At 36.3% G+C, this 27196-nt stretch overlaps 5 protein-coding genes across 18 annotated transcripts; 3 read left to right on the forward strand and 2 right to left on the reverse strand.

Annotated features, from left to right (window-relative positions):
• Positions 1-8163: 8163 nt before the first annotated feature.
• LOC140831943 (ran-binding protein 1 homolog b-like) lies at positions 8164-10462 on the reverse strand. The gene is made up of 4 exons (XM_073195663.1): positions 10226-10462; positions 9618-9769; positions 9260-9385; positions 8164-8609 (listed from the first exon to the last, which is right to left on the reverse strand). The coding sequence occupies exons 1-4, from the start codon at positions 10399-10401 to the stop codon at positions 8413-8415; spliced, it is 651 nt and encodes a 216-aa protein (XP_073051764.1). The 5' UTR covers positions 10402-10462; the 3' UTR covers positions 8164-8412.
• A 1881-nt stretch (positions 10463-12343) lies between these two features.
• On the forward strand, positions 12344-14613 carry LOC140831528 (nuclear speckle RNA-binding protein A-like). Its single transcript, XM_073195278.1, has 6 exons — positions 12344-12504; positions 12911-13023; positions 13108-13411; positions 13632-13693; positions 13831-13912; positions 14207-14613. The coding sequence occupies exons 1-6, from the start codon at positions 12429-12431 to the stop codon at positions 14302-14304; spliced, it is 735 nt and encodes a 244-aa protein (XP_073051379.1). The 5' UTR covers positions 12344-12428; the 3' UTR covers positions 14305-14613.
• Positions 14614-15231: 618 nt separating this feature from the next.
• Positions 15232-16076, forward strand: LOC140831529 (uncharacterized). Its single transcript, XM_073195279.1, has 2 exons — positions 15232-15323; positions 15435-16076. Exons 1-2 carry the CDS (start codon positions 15302-15304, stop codon positions 16004-16006), a joined length of 594 nt encoding a protein of 197 aa, XP_073051380.1. The 5' UTR covers positions 15232-15301; the 3' UTR covers positions 16007-16076.
• Positions 16077-17820: 1744 nt separating this feature from the next.
• On the reverse strand, positions 17821-20014 carry LOC140831944 (heat shock factor protein HSF30). Of its 2 annotated transcripts, XR_012117967.1 has the most exons (3): positions 19643-20014; positions 18313-19174; positions 17824-18228 (listed from the first exon to the last, which is right to left on the reverse strand). XR_012117967.1 is itself a non-coding variant. In XM_073195665.1 (2 exons), the coding sequence occupies exons 1-2, from the start codon at positions 19949-19951 to the stop codon at positions 18395-18397; spliced, it is 1089 nt and encodes a 362-aa protein (XP_073051766.1). In that variant the 5' UTR covers positions 19952-20014; the 3' UTR covers positions 17821-18394. The 2 variants fall into 2 exon arrangements, 1 of the variants encoding a protein (XP_073051766.1); XM_073195665.1 differs by having other exon boundaries at positions 17821-19174.
• A 333-nt stretch (positions 20015-20347) lies between these two features.
• On the forward strand, positions 20348-26744 carry LOC140831946 (ATP-dependent zinc metalloprotease FTSH 5, mitochondrial-like). 13 transcript variants are annotated; one of them, XR_012117975.1, is made up of 7 exons: positions 22551-23217; positions 23285-23340; positions 24145-24211; positions 24494-24740; positions 24921-25165; positions 25252-25358; positions 26334-26689. XR_012117975.1 is itself a non-coding variant. In XM_073195669.1 (5 exons), the coding sequence occupies exons 3-5, from the start codon at positions 25042-25044 to the stop codon at positions 25911-25913; spliced, it is 252 nt and encodes an 83-aa protein (XP_073051770.1). In that variant the 5' UTR covers positions 22551-23217; positions 24486-24740; positions 24921-25041; the 3' UTR covers positions 25914-26744. The 13 variants fall into 13 exon arrangements, 3 of the variants coding, with proteins under 3 accessions (XP_073051770.1, XP_073051768.1, XP_073051769.1); XR_012117971.1 differs by having other exon boundaries at positions 24486-24740; positions 26334-26683; XR_012117969.1 differs by lacking the exons at positions 23285-23340; positions 24145-24211 and adding an exon at positions 20348-20612 and having other exon boundaries at positions 23055-23217; positions 24486-24740; positions 26334-26655.
• The last annotated feature ends 452 nt before the right edge of the window (positions 26745-27196 follow it).

Raw genomic sequence — 27196 nt, forward strand, 5'->3', positions numbered from 1 at the left:
TTAGGATGATAAAAATAATATCCAATAGAATTCTTTGGATATCCTACAAAGTAGCACAAAGTGGATCTACTATCCAATTTGTCTCCCACTGTCTGCTTCACATAAGCAGGACATCCCCATATTCTCAAGTAAGAATACTTGGGAGGTTTCCCCATCCATATCTCATATGGTGTTTTATCCACTGCTTTAGTATGGACATTATTCAACAACATTGCCGCAGTTTCAAGCGCAAAACCCCAAAACATTGTAGGCAATTCAGTGAATCCCATCATAGATCGAACCATGTCCATCAATGTTCGATTACGACGTTCAGAAACACCATTCAATTGTGGTGTTGCTGGTGGAGTCCACTGTGAGAGAATCCCATTCTCTTTTAGATAACCCAAAAATTCAGCACTCAAGTATTCTCCACCTCGATCAGATCGAAGTGCCTTAATACTTCTTTCTAGCTGATTTTCTACTTCAGATCTGAACTCTTTGAACCTTTCAAATGCTTCAGATTTATGTTTCATCAAATAAACATACCCATACCTCGAATGGTCATCAGTAAAGGTAATGAAGTAGGAATGCCCAAATTTTGTGCTAACACTTAGCGGGCCACAAACGTCTGTATGGATCAAATCCAATAGACCATGTGCACGTTCTACTTTTCCATTGAATGGAGTCTTAGTCATTTTTCCTTTTAGACAGGACTCACAAGTAGGTAGAGAATTTATGTCTGACAAGTCAAACATGCCTTCTCCCACTAGCTTGTGCATCCTTCTTTGAGAAATATGACCTAGTCTAGCGTGCCACATTTGTGCGGGATTTGGATTTTCTATTTTTCTTTTGTTTGTTGTTGTTTTCGTATGCGCTTGGACATTGTTTAAAGGAATCTCTTTCAATTTTAAGTTATAGAGATCATTTGTTAATTCTCCAGTTCCAATCAAACATTCATTCTTGTATAAATTGCAAACACCTTTAGCAAAAACACAAGAATAACCATCCCTATCAAGCATAGAAATAGAAATAATGTTTTTAACCAATTCAGGAACAAATAAAACATCTCTCAAAAATAACTTAAAATTATTGTCCAAAATTAAAGTAACGTCTCCAATGGCAGTAGCAGCAACTCTTGCTCCATTTCCTAGTCTTAGAAAGGTCTCACCATCTCTAAGCCTCTTGCTTCTTCCCATCACCTGCAAATCATTGCATAGATGAGAACCACATCCGGTATCCAATACCCAAGAAGAGGAATTAATAGAAACATTAACTTCAATATAAAACATACCATGGCCAGAACGCTTCTGGGCAAGATACTCCGCGCAATTACGCCTCCAGTGTCCAGGCTTGTTGCAGTGGAAACAGATTTGTTCTGACTTGTCAGGCTTTGTGGGCCCCGGATTAGGTTTCTTGTATGGCTTTTTGTTAGGCTTGTTCTTCTTTGGAGGGGCAGAACGCTTCTTGCCTTTGTATGGGGTTCCCTTTTTCGTGCCGGACGAAGAACCCACTAGAAAAACAGGCTTATCCTTTTTGATTGTGGCCTCATAACTAGTAAGCATATTGACCAACTCTTCAAGGGTGGCCTCAAGCTTATTCATATTAAAGTTAACCACAAATCCATCGAACGAAGAGGGCAGAGACAGCAAGAGAATATCAGTCGAGAGCTCACTAGGGATAACCAAGTCGAGTCCCACCAACTTCTCGATGAGCCCAATCATCCTAACACCATGCTCATGGACCGAAGCCCCATCTCGCAAGCGTGTAGTCATGAGTTCTTTAACAACAGCATATCTCTCTGAACGAGTTTGTACAGCATACAATTCTTTCAGATGTAAGTGAATGTCAGCAGCATTCACAGCCTCCTCGAACCGCTTCTGTAGTTCATTCGACATAGAAGCCAACATGTAGCTCTTAGCTTGAATGTCATGGTCCCACCATTTTTCAAGCTCAGCCAATTTAGTCGGAGTGACATTTGAAGGTGCTTCCTTCGGTGGCTTCTTATCAAGCACATACAGAATCTTTTCCGAGTTCAGAATAATCTTTAAATTTCGAAACCAGTCATTATAGTTAGGGCCAGTCAATTTGTTTTGATCGAGAATGATTGAAAGCGGGTTACGAGTAGACATCGTATATATACTGAAAATGAAAACAGATAAATGTTACTGATAATTTTAAAATAATTCTAAGATATAAAATATGGATTTCATTTTATAAATTACCCTCCCACTATTTTGACATTTCCACCACCCTCTGATGAAAAAGGGAAATCGTATTTCTTTAGTAGGCACGTAGAGTCCAATTAGCCAATTATAATCCCGAATAATATCAGCCAATTATAATTTCTAAAAGGTAGAGTCCAATTGCATCCCTATGCAACCTCCGCGTGTTTTGCCTCACGTTTAATAAGGACCCAATAATATGACGCCGTTTATTTTCACGTGTCAAACCAACCCATCAATATTGAATTGTAGTGGACGGTCGCCATGAGTTCCCCCAATAATATGAGCCGAAGTCATGGGAGTTCCACTCAATTCACATCATATGTCCGGTGGAAGTCACAGCTTTCCGGCGTACAGGCCTCCCCAATAATATGAGCCAGACACTGTCCGCGGGTAGCGATCAACATGCAACCACGGTTGATGGAAGGCAAGGAAAAATTAAACTCTTTTAATTTTTACTTATTCGGTTTGATATAAATTTTGAATCATATTCAAAATGAGGGATTTTAATTAAAAAAATTTGTCTCATCATTTTATTTGAAAATCGCGTGCCACGAGTTTGTATGTTTGCCGGATTCATGCAACTATATTATATAATAATATACATACATGCATACTACTATATATCACATATATCATAATATGACATTCAACAATAAATAAGGATGATCGATTGCCAACACTAATAGATCCATGTGAGCCATACATGGATCCAGGTCCAAACCTAGGTGAATGCAGGGATGCAAATGCAACTTATTACAAAAGCTTCCAATATTTTACATGTCTTCATCTTGATCATCGGGCCCACCATCTTCCAGTCTTGATCTCCCACTATTTCTAATTATTACATTTGAATAGCCATGGCACATAAGGGATACATCTCATGGGGGTGGGAACGGGCCATAAACCAGGCCCACTTTAATAATATCAAATATTATAAAATTGAATAAAAACAGTAAAATATCCTAACATACACCTAACACATTGGTCAAGGCTCTCGATCATCCTTCATGCATTTAATATCAAATATTAACATCAATTTAATTAAACAATTTAATTAATTGATAAATCATATATCTAATAATTTTATCACTAACCACCACAATTATTAAAAAATTTAATAAATTAAATAAACTCTTTTATTTAATTTCCAATTAAATCAATAATAATTGATTTCTTATAAAACTCATTTTTACCATAAATAATTAAAATCATATTCTAATTATTTATTTTACAAGAAAATTATTAATTTTCCAAAAATTAATTTTCCAAAATAAAAAAATTGAATCAATTTCAAAAATATCAATTTTCCCCATAATTTTGAAAAATCAGAAAATTGCACCCCGGGCCCAAACAATTCAAGCCCATCAATTTTGCACGCTTCCCGAGACGATCCCGGGTCGTCGCCCCCGCTGCCCGCCCGCTGCCCGAACGTTTCGGGCAGTGGCAGCAACCTGTGCGCGCAGGCGCGCACAGGTGCGCGCAACGCCGCGCGCAGCGTGCGGACGCTCCGCACGCTGCGCCGCGTTGTGCGGCGCACAGCGTGCGGACGTTCCGCACGCTGCGCCGCTCTGCGCGCGCACGCTGCGCGCGCGCGCTGCGCGTTCCTGCGCGCAGGGCGCTGCGCGCTGCGCGCGCAGCCCTGCGCGGGGTCTGCCCGGAACAGTTCCGGGCAGATCGCGAAATTTTTTTTTTTTTTTTTGTTTTTCCGAAAAATTTAATTTTTATGGTGCATCAATATTTCTGAAAATTTTCTTGTGTGGTTAGAAACAAATTATTCAATATAATTTAAATCATACGATTCAGAAAACCTGGCTCTGATACCACTGTTGGATCCGGTTTTCTACACGCCCAAACGCAGCGGAAGTTTTAAAATTTTTTATTTATTTTGACAATCAAAATTTGTTTGGACGCTCGTATGATTTTAACAAAACATTCATAGGGAGTTGAAAATTATACCTTTGTGAATTAAATCACTTGGCTCCAACTGATCCGGTATGAACGGATTAGCTCTTGATGATTCCCTACGAACTTTCTTCGATTCTTCTAATTAGGTCCACGACTAGAATATTTGTTCCTCTTCTAAATTGCACTAGAAATTTAGAAGAACTTTTGCATAGGAGAGAAAAATTGAGAGACGGCTCAAACCCTAACCATAAATCAAGGTGGCCGAATTTCTCACTTTGGAATGGAGGCTCACGTGAAGTTGTGAGGTGGGTGGGCTAGGGTTTTTTTCTTTATATGTATTATTTATAATTAATTAAACCCTAATTACATAATTAACATTAATGGGTTTGATTTAATTAATTGAGCTAGTCCAACTAGTTTAATTAATTTAATCAAAGCCCATTAAAACTTTAATTATTTATTATGTTGGACTTGTACTCCTACAAGCCCATTAAACATAATACCCACCATATTTAATTTATTAATTAATCAACTCAACTTTTGAGCTTAATAAATTAAATACAGTATAAATTCAACATTTGAATTTATTATTTAAATTATAAATTCAACTATTTGAATTTTTATCACCTCCAAAATTTAATATTTAATAAACCCAACATTTGAGTTTAATAAATTAAATTATCACATTTTATAAATTCAACTACTTGAATTTATTCTCTCAAAATTTATTTATCATAAATTCAACTCCTTGAATTTACTATATAATATAAATTCAACTTCTTGAATTTATTCTCTCTACGGGAACAAACAATCCAGTACTTGTGTGACCCTCAATGGTTCAGGGATACAGCTAGCCGTGGGTTCACAACTCCTTGTGATTCAGAATAACATTTATTCTTATTCGGGCTTACCCTAGTTAGCCCAATTCTATTCATCAACACCTTGATCAAGAATGTCAGAACTCATTTCTGATTGCACCCATCGGATCATGGTAGGAGCGTCTAGTAGCATCGCCCCATGATCCCCTAGGTATCACTGATAGTGCCTGCAAGAACCAGTCGATTATGATTAACGTACAGTACGGTCCCTTCATCTCATATATCCCGATCGAATCTGCAACCATTGGTTCATCGAGGGTTGCATATTAATTCGATAACTATGTGTTACATATAATAGTGGCATCGCGTGTACTATTGGAGAACTCCTTCTCCAACGTACATCTCATACTCTGGCCAGAGATTCCATGCACTATTATTACATCAGATCACATAGGATATCCACACCCGTAGGTGAGCGGTGAATCCCCGACTACAATGCACTGGCTCCTATATGTGTCGCGACTGTACCCAACCTCGCCACCTGATGACTCTCCTGGAGCCGGTAAACGAGTCAAAGCACAGCCCTAGCATATAGAGCCTCAGAGTTGTCTCGGGTCATAAGGACTAATGGTATACAATCATAACCACGGACTTATCCTCTCGATGTATGAGAACCACTTGGAAAGTCCGAGGGAGGGTTGTTCGGTATAATCATCATATGACTACCCATCTGCATGTTTGGACATCTCCATGCCCTTACCAAGAAACGCAGTACACAACATCACAGATGCTAGTCTCAAGCTCAAGCGACCTTTATCCATGTTTTAGGCGGCTGAATCGACTAGGAACGAATTTAGATCATACAGTATTTACAAACGAGTTTCAACATCGAATTACGATTCATTTGTATTAAAGTATGATCAAGGTCTTTATCTATGTTTGATAACATGGGTATACAGATAAAGAATTAACAAACCATGAAATAATGAATTATATTAAAATAAAGATTGTTTATTACACTTGAGTCAATAAAATCCCTAGTCAACAGTTGACTTGTAGGACATCTACTCTAACAAATGGACCATCGATGAGCAATTTGTTGTGTGTTTACTTCAGCTCTTAGAAAAGATGTAAAGTAGTCTATTCCTGTGTAAGATTTGAATGGACTTAATTGAGCACGTGTCAGAGTCAGATCAACAATCGATAAGAATAACATATTTTTTAAAAGTTGAGGATTACTTTTGAATCTATTCTCTCGTAATGGCTTCCAGATTGTACATTGGAGAAAAATTTCCAGAAGATACACCAAATTAAGTCTCTCATTTGTAGTTTACTCTTAGGCTTGAGTAGCCCACATAAAGGTATATTTCGGTATTCTCTTCTTTCTTAACATCACCGATTAATTTGTGTCGGTTCACAGATACTGAATGGGATAAACTCTATGATATGGAAGCGGTATTTAAGCCAGAGGTTAACGGAGAATGGGACACCCAGAATTTAATGAAGTTTGATGAAGTATGCTCCAATTTTTATTCCTATTCTTCCTCGCTATCATGGCAGCCATGGCCTTCTTATTATAATATATTATATATGTTTAACAACATTTCGAGCATAACTTAGGTATGTTTGCTAAGTAGCAACTTGAAGCCATCCACTTTTTATAACTTTGAAGAGTTCATTGTGTTTTGTTGTCCCTTTGAAATATCCTTGTTAATTATTTGAACAGCTGGGATACTTCAACACCAGCAAGATATGGCTTAGGTGTTTCCCTCTTCTTGCATTTTCTTTGATTTGTTACTATTGTACTTGCCGGATACTTGTTGTAGATTATGTGCTTCATATTGATTAAGCAAACCGGATATGTGGCCTCCATTACCGTAGTTTAGTTATTTTATGTGTAAACATGATTGTGATCTAAGTGAACATCCCTCAGCACTAATATTAAATATGCAAATTTGATGGAACATCTGGCATACCGTTGTTACTGTCAAAGTACAGTACAATTTGATGAGTGTCTTGAGCTTTGGCCTCTGAAAATTTTATTCATTACGTATTGTAAACCGCCTGAGCTGAATACTGAACATCTAAACTCTTACTCTGGTGGGATTCTAGAGGCTTCTTACTTCCCTGTTTATCTTAAAAAGTAGGTGCAGTACATCATTATCATGTTGCTTCGATAAAATATAGAGACCCACCAGTATTTTGGAGTTCATGTTTCTGCCAAAAGAGTTAGATTGCTAATAGTATGTGAGAGTACATCATAACTTTTCATGGTCTCAATTAAGCTGTGAAATACTGCAGATCATACAAGGAGCACATTACCAAGTCAGGCCATCGATTGATACCATTTTTGGTGAGGCATTTCTTAGAGACATTCAATTTGACTACACTTTCTTAATTTGGAATCTAATTCGGTGATACCTATATCTTCTAGGTGATTTTAAGGAAACCCGAGTGAGAAAAGAAACAACCGAGGAATCTGACAGACGGATGCTCACATCAATGGATGATGTATCCATAACAATAAACCCCATGATTAAGAAATCAGAAAAACTTCACAAACAATGGCGGCGTATGCCAGTATATTTGTAGGCTTCTCGCCCCAACTTCATGTTTCAGCAGAGCTATATCATTCAAGTGTACATACAGTATCAAATGCATCAATTTGTAGGACATGAACATGATTTTATGATTAGATAAATTGTGCAAAGGTATTGAGAGTGGTGTGCGAGACTAGCTCTGGCTGCCCAGGTTGGCATTTGAAATTTAAAATTGTTCTTTCTTGGGGCAGAAGTTTCTGGTTCATACATTTAGCGGACTTCTAATTATCCATCCTGGGAGATTGAATGTATAAACTTGGTGACTATAACAGGTGCTTGTGTTTTACTAACTAGCCGGATTTATTTTTCTTATAATCTGGGCAATGAATTTTATGTTGGGAATATCATGTGTCTGAAGAAGACAACAAAACTTTTGTTCAGATTTGCCAAAGCATCCAACCAGAAGAACCTTTATAGTCTTAAATCTTGATGCTTCACGATAACGGAGGCTAATAAATTATCAGCCCAAGCTGGCGTTGCCAACTAAATGAATCTGCCTCATCATTTGTTCCACGGTTTAAAGTTCAAGGTCTCAGAAGACTGCAAATCACTTGGGAGCAAAAACAAATATCAGTGAAGCTGCTCTGACAAAGTTTATATGTGGATATAGAAATATTCTAGATTGATATGCCCCGCTTAAAGCAATAGAAAATGGACTCATTCAGATGTAACCCAGACCCTGAACTCAAATCACAACAATTGACACCAATTAGAAATATACAAACATACCAAGCCAAAAGTCTGCACACTCAATTAATTCGGTATCTGACATCTGATATTGGGTTTATTCAAATTAATAAAGCATGCCTCAAAGTTCAACCCCTGCTCGGTAAAAATCCAGACGAGAAAATCAAAGATCTCACTCCTTGTAGCCAAATTTTCATGTTACTCATCCAGTTCTTTTTTCTCCTCCTCAGATAAAGGCGCTTTCTTGGCCCCTGGTTTCTTCTCTTCATTCTCTTTCGACTCAACACTCAACTTTTCAATAAGATTGGCTGCAGTGACGGCTTCTGCACTCTCTCCAACAGCTTCTGCCTGAGATTTTGTGATTTCTTCAATTTTTTCCTTGAAAGATTTGCAATCTGAAATAATCATGAAATGGTCAGGGTATGAAAAACTAAATACAGAACTAGCAGCACTGGACAAGAAAAATACCGATGAAAGCCTAGTACATATTGCACAGAGGCAATGCTTGATTCAAACTACCAGCAGACGATTACACAATGATGGGGACAATTAAAATCAAAGAATAAGGTTCAACAACCTTGGGGAATGCAAGTTTGATAATAAAAAAAGACAATTGTATGCCTTACTATGAGTGATATTTATACACGGAACAACCATTAAAATTGTGGAAAAATAAACCGCCACAAGTAAACAGAAAAAATATCCGATGGAATCGTAACAATTCACAGGAATAGGGATCTGGAAAAGGTTGCAAAGTTTAGTTGAAGATGCCAAAAGATGATGGCAATTTCATTGCTGAAAATGAACATTTCCAACCATAAGATTAGCCCAATACCACCATAGACAATTAAATAGCTAGTATTTCCGTATTGAACAACACAACGATGAACAGGAAATAATTGAATATAGCCTCTATAAGTAATTAAAGTGAAACCTACTAAGAAGATTCGCTACCCCTGAAAAACTCATGCCCTGCACCAGGCTTGGACTTGCAAGTTTGAAAACCGCAATAAATCATGTTATAGGTAAAGTAAAATTAACTCACTCTCCACAGATGCAAAACGAATGCAGAAAGTTTCCTCCTTTAGCTCTCCATCGGCAAAATCAGCAGCATGCCATACACATGATTTGTCATTCCCTTGATGCTCTTGCACCGACAATGAGGGCAGCACTGTAATTACAAAGGTAAACGGACCTAAGACTTAGGTATACGCACCACCTTATTAAGCAGATATCATGCTTCTTTAAACAATAAAGACATGAACAGTTCCACAAATTATATAAATTTGGAAACATCATTTTAACACCACCGACATGGATATGAGAAGTATATATCCCGTCATATAAACATAAAGCCATACAGTTCAACTAGATAAACAAATGTAAGTATATGATTAGCTAACCAAGATGGTTGGCGCAGATCTTTAGAGTCTTGTTCTGCCTCATGACAAGCCTAATTTTACTAGTCTCCTGGTGCTTTAGAAGCTTCACGGTGCCGACTCCCCTCTCCTTCCATTGGTTGCCCTCCTTGTCAAATCTATACAATTTTGCTTTCCTACCAACATAAAAGATTGTTTCCGCTGCAGTCAATTAGTTATTCAATAAATTTTCCACAAAACATGAAATAAAGGAAATGCCAGAATGTTTATAACCACTAGTGAGTGCAGCCAAGCTCCTAACAAATAGAACTTCATCTAACTATAAATTTATCAATCACAACTAGTTTGGCTGCCCCAGATCGATGATCACACAGAATCACTACTCTACAGAGGAAAGAACACCAAAAAAAAATAGAAAATAAGCCTTGATCTAATGAATCGGAGAGTTCAACAGCCAAAAATAGTTTCCGGTAGAAACCAAAAAAAAATGATTTGAAATTTCATACCATTGTATCAATCGATTCAAAAACCTACATCTTAGCATCCATCACCTAAAATACAAGCAACCTGAAGCAATCTACAAAAAAAAAAACTTACAAATTCACTTGAAATGGTAGTAGTAGATCACTCACAAGTCAAGAAGAACATCTTCATTCTCTTCACCGGTGGTGACGGAGACTTCTTGAAGTCTGACGATGGGGGCAACATGAGCTCCAGTATCTTCATCTTCGGCAGATGGCTTGGAGTCTTCGTCGTCGTCCTCCTCGGATTTTCTCAAAGTCGCGGGTTCTGAGGTGCTGCTCGCCATTTTTCAGTTCAGATCCGCAGTAGGGTTTCGGATGAGGTCATGCTTTTGGGCTTCTCTATTTATAGTGGACTGGACTTGTTTGGGAATTTGATACAACAATTGTGTCATATTATTTTTTTAAATACATTAAAAAATCAAAATCGAAAACAATGCAAGAACACTTTTTGTTTTGTATTATGTCTCGATTACCCATTAATGTAAAATGAGAAATTAATTACGTGTATATAAATTTATATATATATTCAATTGTCGTGTGATTGTCTGTGGCACGTTCAGTCACTTGGTCTCTTCGACCAACCAAGTGAATTGTTACAAGATGGTGTCAAGAGAAATGGTGTCATTAATTTCATGTAGAGTCTGTTCTTTCATTCAAGGTTTCTCGAACACTATAAATATGATTCTCTCTTATTTATTTGTTTTTTTTAAAAAAAAAATATCAATTCTTCTTCATATTCTTTCTTTCTAATTTAGTTCTACAAACAAATTTTTAGTTTCAACGCTTAAAATCCAAATTTACAAAATATAAAATCTTGACTTTGGATTGTTTATACACTTAAATTGAATTTGAAATTAAATTCTAGATTTGTCAACTAATTTCGAATCCTTTAAGCAAGTGTGCTTAAATGCAAAGTTTAACATTTAGGATTTGAAATATATATAATATGAGTAGGTCTTTTGTGAGACGATCTCACAAATTTTTATCTGTGAGACGAGTCAACTTTACCAATATTCACAATAAAAAATAATACTCTTAGCATAAAAATTAATATTTTTTCATGGATGACCCAAATAAATTATTTGTCTCATAAATACGACCCGTGAGATCGTTTCACCCAAGTTTTTGTCCATATTTTAACTCGATATTAACTCCATTTAATCATTGATTTGAATTTAAGTTTTGAATGTCTTTTAATATTTAATACTTCTATAATATTTGAACTTTGAATTTATTTATTTTCCTCTCATAATATAATGGGTAACATTTTTATTTTATCTTAAATTGTTAAGTTATAAATTTATTTTTATCAATAATTAATTATCCATTAGAACAATATAAATTCAATTAGAAGTAAAAACTCAGCAAATCTATATGACAACAAAATTCGAAGATGTCTCACTATCTTTTTTATACCTCTATTATATTTGGATTTGAAATTTGAATTTTTTTCCTCATAATATAATGGGTAAAATTTAATTTTATTTAAATAATTAAGTTACAAATCTATTTTATCCCAATGCCATTACGTCCATACCATAAAAAGTTAAAATGGGCTGGGTAAATTTAATTTTTAAAATAAAAAATGTTAACAAAAAAGATATAAAAATTTGAGAAGAAGTTCTAAACACGAGGATAAATTAGAAATTGGTAAGCCAAACAAATAATTTGTTTTTCCATCGTCCATCCCGGTAGGTTCGATGCTACATGTGGAAGCAGTGCCTCCACATGGTTTGGATGGACAAGATTTACACACATATGTGATTTTAAAAAAAAAATTAGTGGACCCAATATATATGTGGCTAAATTTGAGCCCTTGATCTATCATGGGATAGTGCCTCCTAAATATAGTATGAAATCATCCCTAACAAATAATCAACTTTATGAAAATACTAATATTGAGTTTTATGATGTAAACATAAAAATGAGTAAAGAATGCTAATTTAGCCAGTATCGTTAGGTATATATCATAAAAAAGTTAAAATGGGTCGGGTAAATTTTATTTTTTAAAATAAAAACGTCACAAAAAAGATATAAAAAAAAATTAGAAGAAGTTCTAAAAATGAGGAGAAATTAGAAATCGGTAGTCCTGACAAATAATCAACTTTACGAAAATAAACATATTGAGTTTGATGATATAAATATAAAAATAAGTATAAAATACTGATTTTGTCGCACAATAAATAATACACTCGTAATAAAATTACTGGTTTAGACAGGAATAAAATTTCGTTACAAAATTCTACAAAAGGCCCAAATATTTCGAGAGAGCCCAATTTTTTTTTTTTTTGATTTCTTGCTTGTTATTGGAATGGCGGAACCTTACTGGAGATACGCCGCCGCCGCCCCTCGTGCCTCCGTTCCTCCTCCCGTTTCGTTCGATAGAGGTTTGTGCTTCCTCTTCATTTATTACCGTATTTTGACAGTAATACAAAGAACCATCACTGATATATCATAGACCATGGCAAAGTGAGGCGATAGAGTTGGAGTTGTTGCTGCACAATTTATATCTGCTATTGCAATTTTGTCGGGCCTAAAATTTTGCAAAAAAACTTTTTTTTGTTGTGAACAGCAAATTACTAGACTTTTCTAGAATTTCGTAAGCTAATGCCAAGATGAGATAGCCAGTTATGCGCAATAAGGAAGGAATTTGAAAGTTTTTCTGCGCTCATGATTTTTTTCTGAACTTGTGTGGCCTGTAATTACCTCGTGAATATTATTTTATTTTCTTCTTTTGCTTTTTATTTTTATCATATATTGTTTCCCTGTAGTTTTTTAGTTTTGCAATGACAGGGAGCATCCCGAATCCAAGCTTTCCGGGTTACTTACTGCCCGAACAGTCAACACTGAGTGCTTATAATCAATATAACCCCAAGATTGATTCCTTGGATTTTCTCCAAAAAGATGTGAGTTTTTTCTCGTCTTGTAAGCACCTTCTTGTATGTTGAGTACGTATGATGAATAATTGGTGTTTTTTGTTTCGGATTTAGATCTTACCATCTCGTACTGGGTCTCTTGGCATCGAGGATATTTCTAGCATTCGTTCTGAGCATGGTGCCAGTGTATTGACTGTTGGAGCTAGCATTAGAGGCAATCTGAATTCTTTTGATGATCCAAATTTTCTAGGCCACCGTAGAGATGTTGCTTCGGGCACTAGTCCTGCCATCCCCAATGTGAATTATGAAAGGCCCGATTCTGTGAGGACTTCTGACGGTCCTCCTGTTTCAGGTGGACAATCAAATGTTCTGTTTGTAGACGGACTTCCAACTGACTGTACAAGAAGAGAAATAGGACGTATCCTTGCTTTTTCATACTGTTCATGCTTTTCCTCGTTTTATGAAACAGCTAACATCCTGATCAGATTTTGGCATTTTTCCCATCTCGTATTATTCATTAGTGTTCTTATGGTAGCTATACTTAAAAACCTCTCTGTCACACACACACACACATATGTGTGTGTAGAAATTGAAGCACTCAACTGGTTCCAGTCTCAGGTTCCTTGACTCGCTAATAGATCTTTTTCGGCCATTTATTGGATTTAGGGAACTTAGAGTTGTTCACAAGGAGCCGAGACGTGTAAGTTTGCCACTCGCTTAATCCTGTATCAGGATATCAGGACACGCCATAAACTCTGTTACTGGATTTTAAAAGAGAGGCCTATGTCTGTATTAATCTATATTGACATCAATGCTATTTTTCCCCATCGTTGGCAGCGCGGAGACAAGGCCATGGTGCTCTGCTTTGTTGAATTCACTGATGTGAAGTGCGCACTCACTGCTCTGGAAGCCCTTCAAGGTTAGAGCTTAATCACAACCATTTTGTTTTATTATAGGGCAAATGATCCATGGACCTCTTAAGTTGAAAAAAAACACTCAAATGTGAATGAGGTTAATTCATGGTCGACTTAATATCGCACGTGTTTAACTCAACTACTTCAGACGCACTTCATGAATTCAAATATCAGATTTCATCATCTAATCTCTAATTAATTTTTAAAGAAATCGGTTCTTTCAATGTCATGTTTGTCTTCTTTTCTAAACTTACGATGGATGCCCATACTCATGCCATGATAAGCAATTGGACTCGCAGGTTACAAATTTGATGACAATAAACCAGACTCTCATATTCTAAAAATCCATTTTGCACATTTTCCTTTCCCCTTACCATCTGAGGGAGAAGAGCGGTGATTTGGAGGTGTACGATAAGATTTACCTCCAAACAATGAAGATATTGGCACAAACGATATTACTCGATTCGTGTGGTGGCATGCTATTTTCTTGAATGTAAAGCGGTCTTCAAAACTGTCAGTGCCTGGATGTTGGAACTATCTTTGTTTTCATGTTTTAATTTTTATTAAAGGTACGATTTAGCTAGCATATTAATGACTTGCTTGGCTTTAGTTTTTTTTTTTTAATTTTTTGGTTACACCAAAACTTCGCTTCATTGTGATTAGTAATCTTTGATGTCACGTCCACTCTATGGAAATGTTATTGAAGGTCATATGGCGTTTGTTACAAGCTGGAAAAAACACACGGCTGAGAGGACAAGTTTTCCATGCACGGCACACACAAAAAAGAAGATTTGAACTCCTCAACTTGATTCTATTCTATTCCATCCATCAAATAGATATAATATACCTCGCGCACGATGCTATCTGGCTGAGAGGACAAGTTTGTTCTCACGAAATATCAAGCGCAATCCTCTTCTATTCACTCTGTCTTTATTGTTATATCTAGTATTTATACAATATTGAGATATTATAAAAACTCTTAAATTAAATTAGAAATTTTTGCTTTATAAATATTTTATTTTATTTAAAAACTATAAGACTAATAATAATATCTATGTTTTTAAATATATAATGTGTACATGTACATATTAATACTATTAATAAAAAGTAAAATTCCCTCGAGTTCTAACATTATTTGAATATTAATATCGATTATGTAAGTCTATACACAAACACAAATTCAATTCTAATCTAATCTAGAACCAAACATTGCCAAACGGAACGATCTTTGCCACCACTTGTTATAATGGTAATCCTTAATTCAAGCAATTTAAGGAATGGATTAAGAAGAAAAGCAATAACACCAAATGATACGCATGTTAAACCGAAAGCCAAACAAAGAAAAGAATAAAGTTCATTCTTTTGAAAATTTGTAGAAAATAATTTCTATCCTTATGGGAAGAAAAATTGATTTAGGTGAATGCCCATCAAAGCTACAATCAATCATTTTACAATTTAATATATAATCATGAATAACTTATGCATAATCTCATCGATTACTGATCTTGCAACAATTTTTTGATGCAGTTTCATTCCTGTGCGGAGCCATTACCGGCAAGAAAACTCCACCACACAGCCAGTCCAAAACACCGAAAACAGAATACCTCGACTCCTCCCCGGTGAAGGAATCGTCTGCAGGATGGGACTCCCCAGAGGAGCAGCGGCCCAGCACCGCCAAGCCACCACTCTCCGATCAAGAAGAGGTTCAAAATCTGCAGCCAATCCCACCACCGCCTGGGAGGCAGCACCACATGAGGGCAGCCTCCTGCCACCACCATCACAGCCGATCAAACTCCTCATTGTCGAAGCTCACTTCGAGTCTGAGCATGAAGGTTCTGACGGCGTCGCGGCGGGAGGATTCTGGCAACAACAAGAAGATGATGAAACACGAGGACTCAATATGGAAGAAGACGATTATACTGGGGGAAAAATGTAGGGTTACGGATGAAGACGAAGATACCATATTGTACGATGAAAATGGGAACAGGATTTCAGCGTACCATCCGAAGAAAAACGCCGCCAGTGTTTTGTCTTTATCAAGGCAAACTTCACGCGCAGACCAAGATTCAGTTCCTCCAAGGTTAGGGGCACGCAACTAAGAATTGTCATCAAGGAAATGATCAGTGCAAGTTTAGGGATAAATATTTATTTTCATTAGGTGTCAAAATTCTTTGTACAACATTTTTTGGATAATGGATGAATCAGTACGTACAAAGGCTTCGAAATGCATGGCTTATTTTTAGTTTCAGACAAAACTTGAGAAATAATGTCACACTATCACGTTCAATAGAATATATATGACACATTAACCCAAGGAATTATGCCACTTTCTCATGCAACAAAGCGCTTCAAATGATTCAAAATCTTAATAGGTTTAATTATTTGTTCCTCCACCTCATGTACGGCAAAGATATCAACACCCACCAACATTTTTTTAGACGAGCATGTTACACAGAGTTTGTTTAATACGATTTACCGGATTATCGTGGTTTATAGACTACTGCATTAGCCAGGGGTTTATCGAGTACATACAAATAACACACACACATATATATCGACTCTACCAGAATAATTTTTGGCCTATTAAAATAAAATAATTAGTGGATAAAAAAAATTATTTTCCCTAATAAAGGGTAAAGCTCTATAGATTAATAATATTGGACCATGAACTCTTATTAATTTAAAGATGTATAATTCATATTTTATAGAGTATTTTTTTTTTTTTTTTTTATCAATTTAGCAAACATAAATTTAATTAAATAAAAAAATCATTGTGCTTCTCTTATAGTTTCATGTATTATATTCCTTGAATTAAAATTCATTGCACATTTTCAATTAGTTTAATTTTATTTCTACTGATTAATATATAATATCTTTAACGTTATAAGATAGTCATATAAAACTACATTTTATTCTAGTAATGGAATACACACACTGTTTATTATTTATATATACTAGCATATCTTGCATTGCGTGCATGCATATTAATTTATTGTTATTAAATAATATTTTTGTAAAACGTCTGCGGATATATCAAAACTGAAATTTTTTAAAATAGTTTCTTATATATTTTTTAATGTTAAATGTGATATAATTATCATTTAAAAATTCAATAGTATATATAAAAATAAAAGAATATTTTATTGAGACATGTAGTTATAGTTCAAAAAAAACTAAAATAGAATTTTATGATATTATTTTATTAAATAAAGTTGAAATATGTTTATAATTTTATAGAGATATTTTTGGTTTGTAAAACATTACATACTGACCACAAAATTAGTTACTATAGGCCCTTCATGTGTTATAAAATGATATAGATAGATATATGGTGTAGATATATACACCATTGCATTTCTTGTCATGAATTGCGTGCATACATAAGAAAAAATTCTTGTGTAAAGTATTTAAAAATTAATAAAAAAAATTATAAAGATTATTTTTATATGATTTTTGTTTTTTTTTTATAATAACTTTTTAATGAGAGATATGATCGTTTGAATTTAGATAAGATTCAAATATATTATTTGCCGATAATAAACTTTATTTTAATAACAAATGTTAGATAAAATAAGAGAGTTTTTTTGTTTTGAGCAATAAGAGTAAGTTTGTTATTTTTCTTGACATCAAGATTTGTTAGTATAAGATTGATGAGTTCATGAATTTCTGCAAGCACTTCTATTTTATTAGTTTTAACTTGGATTCTTTTTATTTCTCGAGTGATAATATTATGCGTCTTGTGTTTGTTTGTAGGAGTTCAGGTAACGACCATATTTTAGTTAGTTAGTTAGTTAGTTAGTTGATAAAATGTGTGAATTGTGATGAAAAGACAGAAAGAAAGCGTGAAGAAACCAAGGAAAGAAAGAAATTGAAGCAAGAATTGAAAAAACATCAAGCACATGCAGATCAGCCGCACCCATGCTTGAACCCAATCCGATAATTGTCCTGGACAAAATTTGCAAGAAATAAATGATACTACCGATCCATCAAATTTTTGCTGCAAGAGTACTCACAATTAACCTTAATTATTTAGAGTTCATTGATAACCCTGAACAACCAGTAGGATTCGTCTTAGAAATAAATCAATCCAGAGCTAGCTATTGTTTCAAGAATGAAGCATTCAAGCCGTTTTCTTCCTCTTGAAGACTTCACAACTATTGTATTAGTACCTGCATCTGCAGAAAAAGAATGGAAAGACAGAATTGAGCTCATCGACACTTTCGCCTGGAAAATATAAAGACCAAAAACACAACCGAATTTAACTAAGAAAAGGATACAGAGAGTTCGATTAATTGTTTGCCTCCAACCGAGCTCACGTTCCCTGAAACCAAAAGAAGACAAGAAGCATATCATATAGTTATAAAGGCACATCGATGCTCAGAATTGAAAATGCACCACACCATACCTAGTGTGGGAACCGTCAAAAGTAGCGTCGAGGCCAAAAAACACATCACATTCTTGGAGAAAATAACATCTCCGGGCTCCAATTAAAGAAATTCCAACTGATCCACAAGCTCTTGTAGATCTTCATCCCACTCTGGAGTTTCAGGAACCAAATTTTCCACAGCTACGTCTGTCTGTTTATCAACGGCAGAGACTTCTTCAGCGAACTCAAGAACTGTAAGATCATCACCAAGCAACTTCTCCCATATTTCTTCCGTGGTAGGATTTAAACTTGCAACACCTGTGGAGGGAGTTTTCTCTGCACAAGCATCCTTTTCACCACTGCTAGGCCCATCAAACATTGCAGCGGAAAGAAATGTTTCCATTTCCAGTTCAATATCTTGAAACTTCTTCTCATCTTGGTCTTCTTGAACATTCTCCGCGCTTGGACTCATGGTCAATCTCCTCTTTTGCCCAATTTCTATTCTCTTTGGATCTTTTTTCTGCGAATATTGGTCATAGTATTGCTGCAGGAACACTGGACTACTAAAGGCTTTGGCAAGAAAACTCATCATTTGCTGTTGTTTTGCCTCCGTGCAGTGTATCCTTTCTTCAATTTCCAAGATTCGGTCCCTAGACTTTTGCTGCTGTTGTTTAAGCTTCAAGATTTCCCCCATCAAAAGATTTCGATCTCTTTTCAGTCTTTCAACCTCTTCCTCCATTCCATATAGACCCAACTCTACATAAGAACCTTCACTTGGTTGAATAATGCTGCTTTGCACCTGGTTTCGCCTCCTTTTGATGGTTTTCAAGAGATGTCTCTGTCCTCCCAAAAACCCTCCATTGGCAAACTCCCATCTATCTGGATCAACTTTTCTAAAGCCCTGCAGATTTCAATATTTTAGTATCATCGTAAAACTCACACTATATGTGCTTCCAACTGATTAACATCAGAACCAGAGCAAAAAATCCATTGCAAGCATCGGAAATTATCAAATCAAGCAAATATTTAATTTTTTTTCCCTGCCAGCGCATTGAACTAAACTTTCACTCACACTGGTAAATAGGCCTGTGAGAATCTTTCATTGCAAAAAAAAAAAAAAAAACGATAGTCTTATCCAATAGCTCAAGGAAAAGATTATAGGTTTCAACCACCAAGTAATGAACATGTAGCACGTGTTGGCTTTAAAAAAATATATGTGTTGCACATGTTGATTCATCAGAACATCAAACTAAGCGGAGAAGCGCAAGCCAATAGAACTTACAGAATGATTTATGGGAATGTATGCAACGATTGTAGTAAACATAAAAGGCAAGAAAAAATTTGAGACCTAGTTCTTGAAGAAACTCACATATGTGTTGAGTTGGCGAACGAAACTAGAGAAATTGCTATGCTTGAAGTGTCTTGGAAGCAAAGTGGATGAGAATTTATGAGAATCCCATACAATGAAGCTGTTCTTAGTCTTGCTCCAAGAAATCACCGAATCAGTTGAAGAATCCTCAACCATTTCAAAGATCTTGATCAAGAATGGAGGTGGGCCCATTTCATGCAGACCCTCCATTGGTCGTGGCGAAGAAGATGACGACGACGAGTCTGCACCACCAACGCCGCCGCTGATGGTGTCGCGCTCCCCCTCTGATTTAGTTTTGACGCCTTCCATTGCCTTCAAGATCGAAACTTTCTTCGAAAAAGAATTGAATTTTGAGTTCGTTGGGTTTTGTGGTTTCCAGTGAGTGAGAGTGACTTTTATTAGGGTGTGACAAGTGGGAACGAAAGTTCTGGAAATTTGGAGAACAAAGTTTTAACGTTTCTTGGATATTTCTTGGATTTGTCAGTAGGTTTCAGAGTGGGCCTAGTGCTGCCTTTCCAAGATAGCTGGCTACAAATCTCGGAAATGGTCTAGAACCTTCTAAAGACTTGATTTTTAGAATTACGAACTTCATAATAAAATTATAGAACAAAATATTTATTTATTAATATAAAATTCCTGAATTAGGATCCGTCAACGAAATTAATTGAACAAAAAAAAACAAGACATGTTTCTTTTATACCACCCATAGGTACACATAATCATCGAATCAAACGCTGTTTTAGAGACCGCAATTACCTCTTTCGGTATAAATATTGGACAACAGTACATAGTTTCGTGAATTCCATGGTTATAAGCTCCTCAATAGCACTCGGCAAGTGTCCATGTATTTCTGACACGTGGAGAAGGCTCCGTTCCACCTCTTGCCTGGTTTGCCATTCGAATGAACTTGGAAAGCTGAGCTTGATGATCGGAGACTGGATGAAAGTACCGATCCTGTCACCCGGTCCAGGTTCAATTCCTCAAATTAGTTTTGAATGTCCATCGATTTACCTACAATATGTTTGCACCATTTTTTAAATTTTGTGTAAGGACCGTGTATCGTATTATCGCAAATCTTGTATGATTATCGATAATTAATGAAATTGTCATGGATTATGTATATTGATGTATATCGTGACAATGAATTGAGAAATGAGATTGAAAAACGAATATTGTATATGAATTGAGGTGGTATGAATTGATTTGAGAGGCCGGACGCCAATTTAATACAAAACCAATCTTTTGTACAGAACGTGTGGCGCCCGAGCGGTAGAAAATTACCGCCCGAGCGCCAGGATATCTGGAAGGTGATGTTCGGGCAGAACATGCGGCGCCCGAGCGGTAACTTTCGACCGCTCGAGCGCGGCACAAATGAAACTCGGGGATAGAATGTCTCGCGCTCGGGCGCGAGAATTCTACCGCCCGAGCGCGAGAGCGGTGGCAAGATAAGAATGATTTCTGCTGTTCGAATTCTTCATTTCATTTACGTAGCTTCGAGAGAACACGAGAGATTTTCATTTTCTTTCGTCTGATTCGACTTCGAAACGCTGTCTAAACGCGAAACGAATTATATATTTGTGATCTGCGCGTTGAGGGCTTCTGACTGAGGTAATTTTCTTCCAGTTCCATCAGCTTTAAATATCAAGGTGCTGGAATATTATGTATTTGAAGTTGAATTTCTGATATGTAGTAGAATATCCGACAATAAACTCGTATTCGAAGTCGGACTTGAATTATGATATGATTTTGATTTGATATGAATTTTGAAGTTTCAAATAATATTTGAAACTCATATTAATGGTTTTGAAGCGTGTTATTGATTGGAATGAATATGTTATTGATGTAGATCAAGTATTATATCAGTATCTTCAGGCTACATCAATTGGAACGAAGAATTGAGGTATGTTGCGACCGGGTAACATACGACAGGTATCTGTATTATATGATATATGATTGGATTGATTTGATTGGATTGGATTGGAATACGTGTCTATGTGCCTATTTGATGATTTGATGTGGCATACATGACATTGAGATTGGAGTATCGATGTATAAAATAAATGTTTTGTTAACACACATCATTTTATGCATACATCGATACATGACATGCACGTTGAGCTATGATCCTTGGATACCCTGATATGATTTGATTGGATTCCGGGGTTTGTGAACACAATCGCTATGCCGGTATTATATGACCCGTAAAGCATAGACAATTGTGATCCCATATGATTGGATATGAGATGTGGGATTGACGACGCTTCGTCGACGTTGTCATATGTGTATTCCCATATCGGCCGGTGTGCCAGCTCGAGCATTGATTTGATTTGATAGCGATTCGATTGATTCTGACATGTGCTCAGTGGATGGGCATTTGACCTGATACCTCCACGACATACATGCATTGCATACCATATATCATTGTTTAGATATCTGTGGTATATATGATTGGTTGTTCCATACGGAGCTTTGCTCACCCCCAAGGGGGGCTGTTGTTGTCTTTGTGTGTGGACAATGGCAGGTACTCCAGGATATCAGGAGACCAGAGAGGGTACTTCTGGATGGAGCCACAGCTTGGGCTGAGGTTTTATGTTTATGTCTTGTTCCCAGTATATATGTATATGTATCTATATACCGGGGCATGTCCCGAGGATATGAGATGTTTGTATGTGATTGGTTTTGATTTCGTGTGGGCGTGTTTTATGATTTGAATTTAGATACTATTTTTAGTATTTAAATTATAGAAGAGATATTTTGGGACTCGTCGTAAAGAAATTTTAAAGTCGCTTTCCGCTGTAGATAATTAACCCTAATCAGATTACATTGTAATAACGATTAGGAGTTAAGGCCCCACATTTTGTTTGAATTGTAGTTCCTAAATTATTCACACGCTTTCTGGGGTTTCGCGGATCCACGAATAGCTCCTCCCATTTCCGATCACCTCTCACCTCAAATTTTCGCAATTTGTCACATAAAAGTTGTAGTTTTGAAATCCTTACGAAATCCCTCTATTTTTTTATTTTTATTTTTTGATCGTGTTTGGAAATGATAAACATGGCGTTGCAACGTCTTCTCTATCAGGTCAGTTGCCAAGTTTTCAATCACTTAAATCTCATGTCTAATGCTTATTTTAGATGGGATTGATTTGATTTTCCTCGATTTTAGCCCTACTAATTGCACGGTTTCGAAAGCCCTAGTCTTGAAATTTTTTATGCGTTTCCCGTGTCAAGTTGTGATTTTTGTCCGGGTTCTGTTTTATTTTGTGTAAAGTCTGTAGCTTTACCTGAATCGATTGTTTTAGATTCATGAATTTTTAAAATCTGGCTATTTTGAAAGACAGTTGTGTTGGAGGATGAGTACATTGGATTTGTTTTATTGATTTAATCAGTATATTTTTTTCCTTGTCGATAAGCCAAGGAAAAACAACCACCGCTTGGTTTTGACACTCAAGCGTGGGTCGAACTACGCGAGCAGAGGAGGTCAGGCTGCTTCACGGATTACTGAGCTGAGGAGAGACCTGGATACTATTATCCGGGAGCGCCCTCGCAGCAAGAAGAGGTAGTTGTCATTTGAAAGTAAGGGCTCCTATCTCTCCTTTTTGGTATATTGTTCTCTGGTTTCAAGTGGTTCTTATTGTGGCAGTTTTGGCGCTTGGAAAAGAAAGATTGTCATAATGCTCTGTTGCCTGTAACTTCAATGTAATTCTCATTTAAATGTGTTTGTTCTTTGGAAATTTAATATTCAATTTGTTGCTTGTATCCATTGAAATGACCACGTAATCACATATATCGTTTGGATGTTTGAGATTCAGCATGCTTTCACTCACTGCTCTGCTCTTGTTTAGTGATTCCCTGTGCATTCCTATTATAGGTAAAAGGCAACAACGTTAACTGAGGCAATTTAGCAATTTAGCTGCCCGAAGTTACAGAACTTCACCATATGCTAGAGGATGTGCTACATACCCTTTCTTTCCCAGCTAAAAATCTATGTTCAACTCCTTGTAAATTTATTAATATTTTTCTATCAAAATGATTGTGATACTTTCTTCTTCACGACTTTGGCGAATGATAGCACATGGAGTGTAGCCATTTTAAATTGATAGATTTCGATTCAATTGGATTCTGATGATTTTTTACTCTTTAAAGTTTGTTTTCCAGTATTTGTTTCTTCTGATTTTCTGTGGCATGCTACTAATGCGTGGCTGTGCTAACTGAACGATGAATGTGTTTTATGATGATTATATCTCATAACATGTGTGGGTAACATGAACTTGGTTGAACTAGCATAAGAGTTGAATATTTAAATATTATTTGGCCTAGAATGAGCCAATTAACTTTTTATACATAGCTTGCATGTGTCAAAATGCACATCTTTTGTAGCTCATGAAAGCATTCACGTTTTCCCACAAAGCTCTGTTTAAACTAGCGATAGCGATACTTTTACTTATTAATTATGCATTGATGAAATCTTTTGATAAACATTGTCTCCTCATTCTGAACAAGGCCATGGCATGTCATGGAAACACTTGGGATTGATCGGAACGTGACAGTCCTAGACAAGGGTGAAAAGGTCTGTAGGTTATTAAACCCATTCATGTCCTTGTGTGTTTTAAGTTCTAGCAGTCCCTCTTTCACCTCTTTTGTTCCAAATGCACTTTGAAATTGATTTAATCTACTGCATCTTTATTTTGTGGTCATATTTGCTTCATGATTAACATGATCGATTTATCATAGAATATTCATTAATGTCATGCTACTCCCTTGATTACATTATGTTCCTGCCTATTATACACATTCGTGCTTATCACTCTCTTGTTTTCTCATGTGGTGCACAAACTTTCTAGTACTCTAGGAGCAGATTCAATTGGAAGGCCCAAAACTTTGGCAGTCTAGCTCGTAGATTGCGTGAAACAGATGGATCAAGTGACACTGCTTATCTTAAGGAGCTATATCGTCGAAATGATCCAGAGTCAGTCATAAGGATGTTTGAGAGCGAACCTCTGCTACACTCTAATCCGCAGCTCTTGCTGAATATGTCAAGGCTTTGGTGAAGGTTGATAGGCTTCATGAAAGTTAGCTTCTCAAAACATTGAACTGAGGTGAGGATCAAAAAGAAAATTTTTTCCAATTGTAAGACGTGTTTTTTGATGAATATATTCCTACCTCGGTATAGCTATATCGAATGAACTACTTCCCATTGTTTTGTAACTCCTCTTCCGTGGTTACAGATTTTGTTTTGTCCCTTGAAAACTTATATTTTGACTGAACTTTTATGTAAGGATCTCAGGTGCTACTAGCTCGCAAGTGGATAAAGAAAGCATTGGAGCACTTTAAGCTTTTAGAAATTTGGGGAAATCTTCCAAAGAAGGAATTCTGTGTACTGCAAATGCGCCTATACATATGGTGACCGCAGAAGGAGGGCACTTCAAAGAGCAGTTGTGGTGGACTGTCCGTGCTTTGGGTTTGTCATTCCTTTTAATTTCTGGTATTGGGACTCTAATTGAGGATGGAGGAATCGGCAAAGGTATTGCCCTATGATTCAGTTTTTCTCTAATTAAATTATAAATAATATTCTTCTCACTTTTCTTACGGGGCTTGGTTTACATGAAGAAGTGCAGCCTAGTATGGAATCAAATACAAAGTTTAGTGACGTGAAGGGAGTTGATGAGGCAAAATCTGAACTGGAAGAAATTGTCTACTATCTTCGTGATCCCAAGGTATTGCCTTTGTGGGTTTATTGTTTTGTAAACCCTCAAATACACGCCAAAAGAATGGAGTACTTGTGAACATCATGCGGTTTTAAATGTTGGTTCAGGGCAATTGTTTAAGTAGACTAGCATTTAACACGATGCCGAGGGATTTGACTTTAGACCTTGTGCGTTTAAATAAGTTTGGTATATGGCCAGTGTTTTAAAACTCGGGTTAAGAGGGTGGCGCCGACCACAGCAGACCACACCGAAAGGGTGTTAGACGGCAAGCGGGTCTAGGCATTTAGAGTTTTTTTGGGATTTTCATTTTTGAAAGTCAAATTAAACCAGAACAAGACATGAGAAAGACATAAGAAAGAATTATAGGTTTCTGCTTTTAATTTTTTTAATTAAAACTACGATTTGTTGGCTTGCAATTGTGAATACACTACTCTTATCTTCTTTGTTTTTTGCACACACAAGGAATTAAATCCGACCCTAAAGATAATATTTTTATTTATTTTGATTTATATTCCATTGCCTATTATCATGTCTCGTCTTTAGCCGAAGAAGCAGGAGGAATGAACCAATTTCAATTGGATTTTAACGATGTTTGGGCTGAAATTTATTCTGAAAACCATTACAAGTCTCTTGATACCGTGGAATCTGCCTAGTGCCGCCTAGTCTCTGCCTACATTTGCGAAATTTTTTTGAACTTTTCGATGGGAGAAAGCGGTTTTGAAGGGTTTGGTCGAGGGCAGACGGATTTAGCACTGGAATGAGGGGTTTGGTCGAGGGCAGACGGATTTAGCACTGGAATGAGGGGTTTGTTCGGACTATTTTTTTGGGGAAAATACATAACTTGAAAGTAATGCAAGTTGTGCCGTCATACCTTCATCCAATGTCGTCCTTTCTTTCTTGAATTCCTAAACCAATTCCTGTGTATGGTTTTGCTAAAGGAATAGAATTATATAGATTCTCACTTTAGCTAGATTGTCATTGCAGCCTTTCACCCGTCTAGGTGGAAAGCTTCCAAAAAGTGTTCTACTGGTTGGCCCACCTGACACTGGAAGATAATGTTGGCAATGGCTATAGCTGGAGAAGCTGGTGTGCCATTTTCCTCTCGCAGTGGAAGTGAATTTGAAGAAATGTTTGTTGGTGTTGGAGCTTATAGGGTGAGATCTCTTTTTGCTGCTGCAAAAAGAGGTCACCTTTCATCGACGAGATTTGTGAAGGCTTAACTCATAATCGTTATTACAATGCAATTTGATTATAGTTAATTAATTACAGCGAAAAACGAGTAATTTTTTTTTTACAGTTAGCACAAAATGTTTCAACTATAATTATAATAATAAAAATAGTATATCATAAAGTCTTGTCTAAACATATCAAAACATAAATTAATCCCGCAAATGATTGAAATCAACTACATACAAATAACTCATAGTTTCGGGACATGTCTCGGTATATAGATACATGTATACATTGGGATATACTACTCAACTTCAATTCAGATGTGACTTCCAAAAGTACATTCTCCGATCTCATGATAACATGGAGTACATGTTATTGTCCACACACAAAGACAACAATAGCTTTCTTTGAGGGTGAGCAAACGCTCCGTATGGAACAACTATAATAAATATATAACAATGATATATGATATGCAATGCATGCATGTCATGAAGATATCGAGTCAAATGTCAATCCGCTGAGCATATATCGGAACCAATAAAATCGTTATCAAATCACTGTTCGAGCTGACATACCAGACTCAGTCAAGTATAAGAGAATATCTGTATGAGCGTCGGCAAAGCGTTATTAAATTCCAAATCTTAACCAATCAATCATAGACGAATGACTATGTT

This window comes from Primulina eburnea, chromosome 5 (genome assembly GCF_022965805.1).
Source record: "Primulina eburnea isolate SZY01 chromosome 5, ASM2296580v1, whole genome shotgun sequence".
NCBI lineage: Eukaryota > Viridiplantae > Streptophyta > Magnoliopsida > Lamiales > Gesneriaceae > Primulina > Primulina eburnea.

Excerpts from the sequence above, each read along its gene's own strand:
- LOC140831529 (XM_073195279.1), top strand. The coding sequence starts at position 15,302 with ATGGGAAGAAAAATTGATTTAG. Across the intron at positions 15,324-15,434 it reads GGGAAGAAAAATTGATTTAG|TTTCATTCCTGTGCGGAGCC; the intron begins GTGAATGCCCAT and ends TTTTTGATGCAG.
- LOC140831946 (XM_073195667.1), top strand. The coding sequence starts at position 25,042 with ATGGTGACCGCAGAAGGAGGGCACTTCAAAGAGCAGTTGTGGTGGACT. Across the intron at positions 25,166-25,251 it reads GGATGGAGGAATCGGCAAAG|AAGTGCAGCCTAGTATGGAA; the intron begins GTATTGCCCTAT and ends GTTTACATGAAG. Across the intron at positions 25,359-26,333 it reads ACTATCTTCGTGATCCCAAG|CCTTTCACCCGTCTAGGTGG; the intron begins GTATTGCCTTTG and ends TTGTCATTGCAG.
- LOC140831944 (XM_073195665.1), bottom strand. The coding sequence starts at position 19,951 with ATGGAAGGCGTCAAAACTAAATCAGAGGGGGAGCGCGACACCATCAGC. Across the intron at positions 19,175-19,642 it reads TTCGCCAACTCAACACATAT|GGCTTTAGAAAAGTTGATCC; the intron begins GTGAGTTTCTTC and ends TGAAATCTGCAG.
- LOC140831943 (XM_073195663.1), bottom strand. The coding sequence starts at position 10,401 with ATGGCGAGCAGCACCTCAGAACCCGCGACTTTGAGAAAATCCGAGGAG. Across the intron at positions 9,770-10,225 it reads GAAGATGTTCTTCTTGACTT|GAAAGCAAAATTGTATAGAT; the intron begins GTGAGTGATCTA and ends TTATGTTGGTAG. Across the intron at positions 9,386-9,617 it reads GATCTGCGCCAACCATCTTG|TGCTGCCCTCATTGTCGGTG; the intron begins GTTAGCTAATCA and ends TTGTAATTACAG.
- LOC140831528 (XM_073195278.1), top strand. The coding sequence starts at position 12,429 with ATGGCGGAACCTTACTGGAGATACGCCGCCGCCGCCCCTCGTGCCTCC. Across the intron at positions 13,024-13,107 it reads TGGATTTTCTCCAAAAAGAT|ATCTTACCATCTCGTACTGG; the intron begins GTGAGTTTTTTC and ends TTTCGGATTTAG. Across the intron at positions 13,913-14,206 it reads TGCTCTGGAAGCCCTTCAAG|GTTACAAATTTGATGACAAT; the intron begins GTTAGAGCTTAA and ends TTGGACTCGCAG.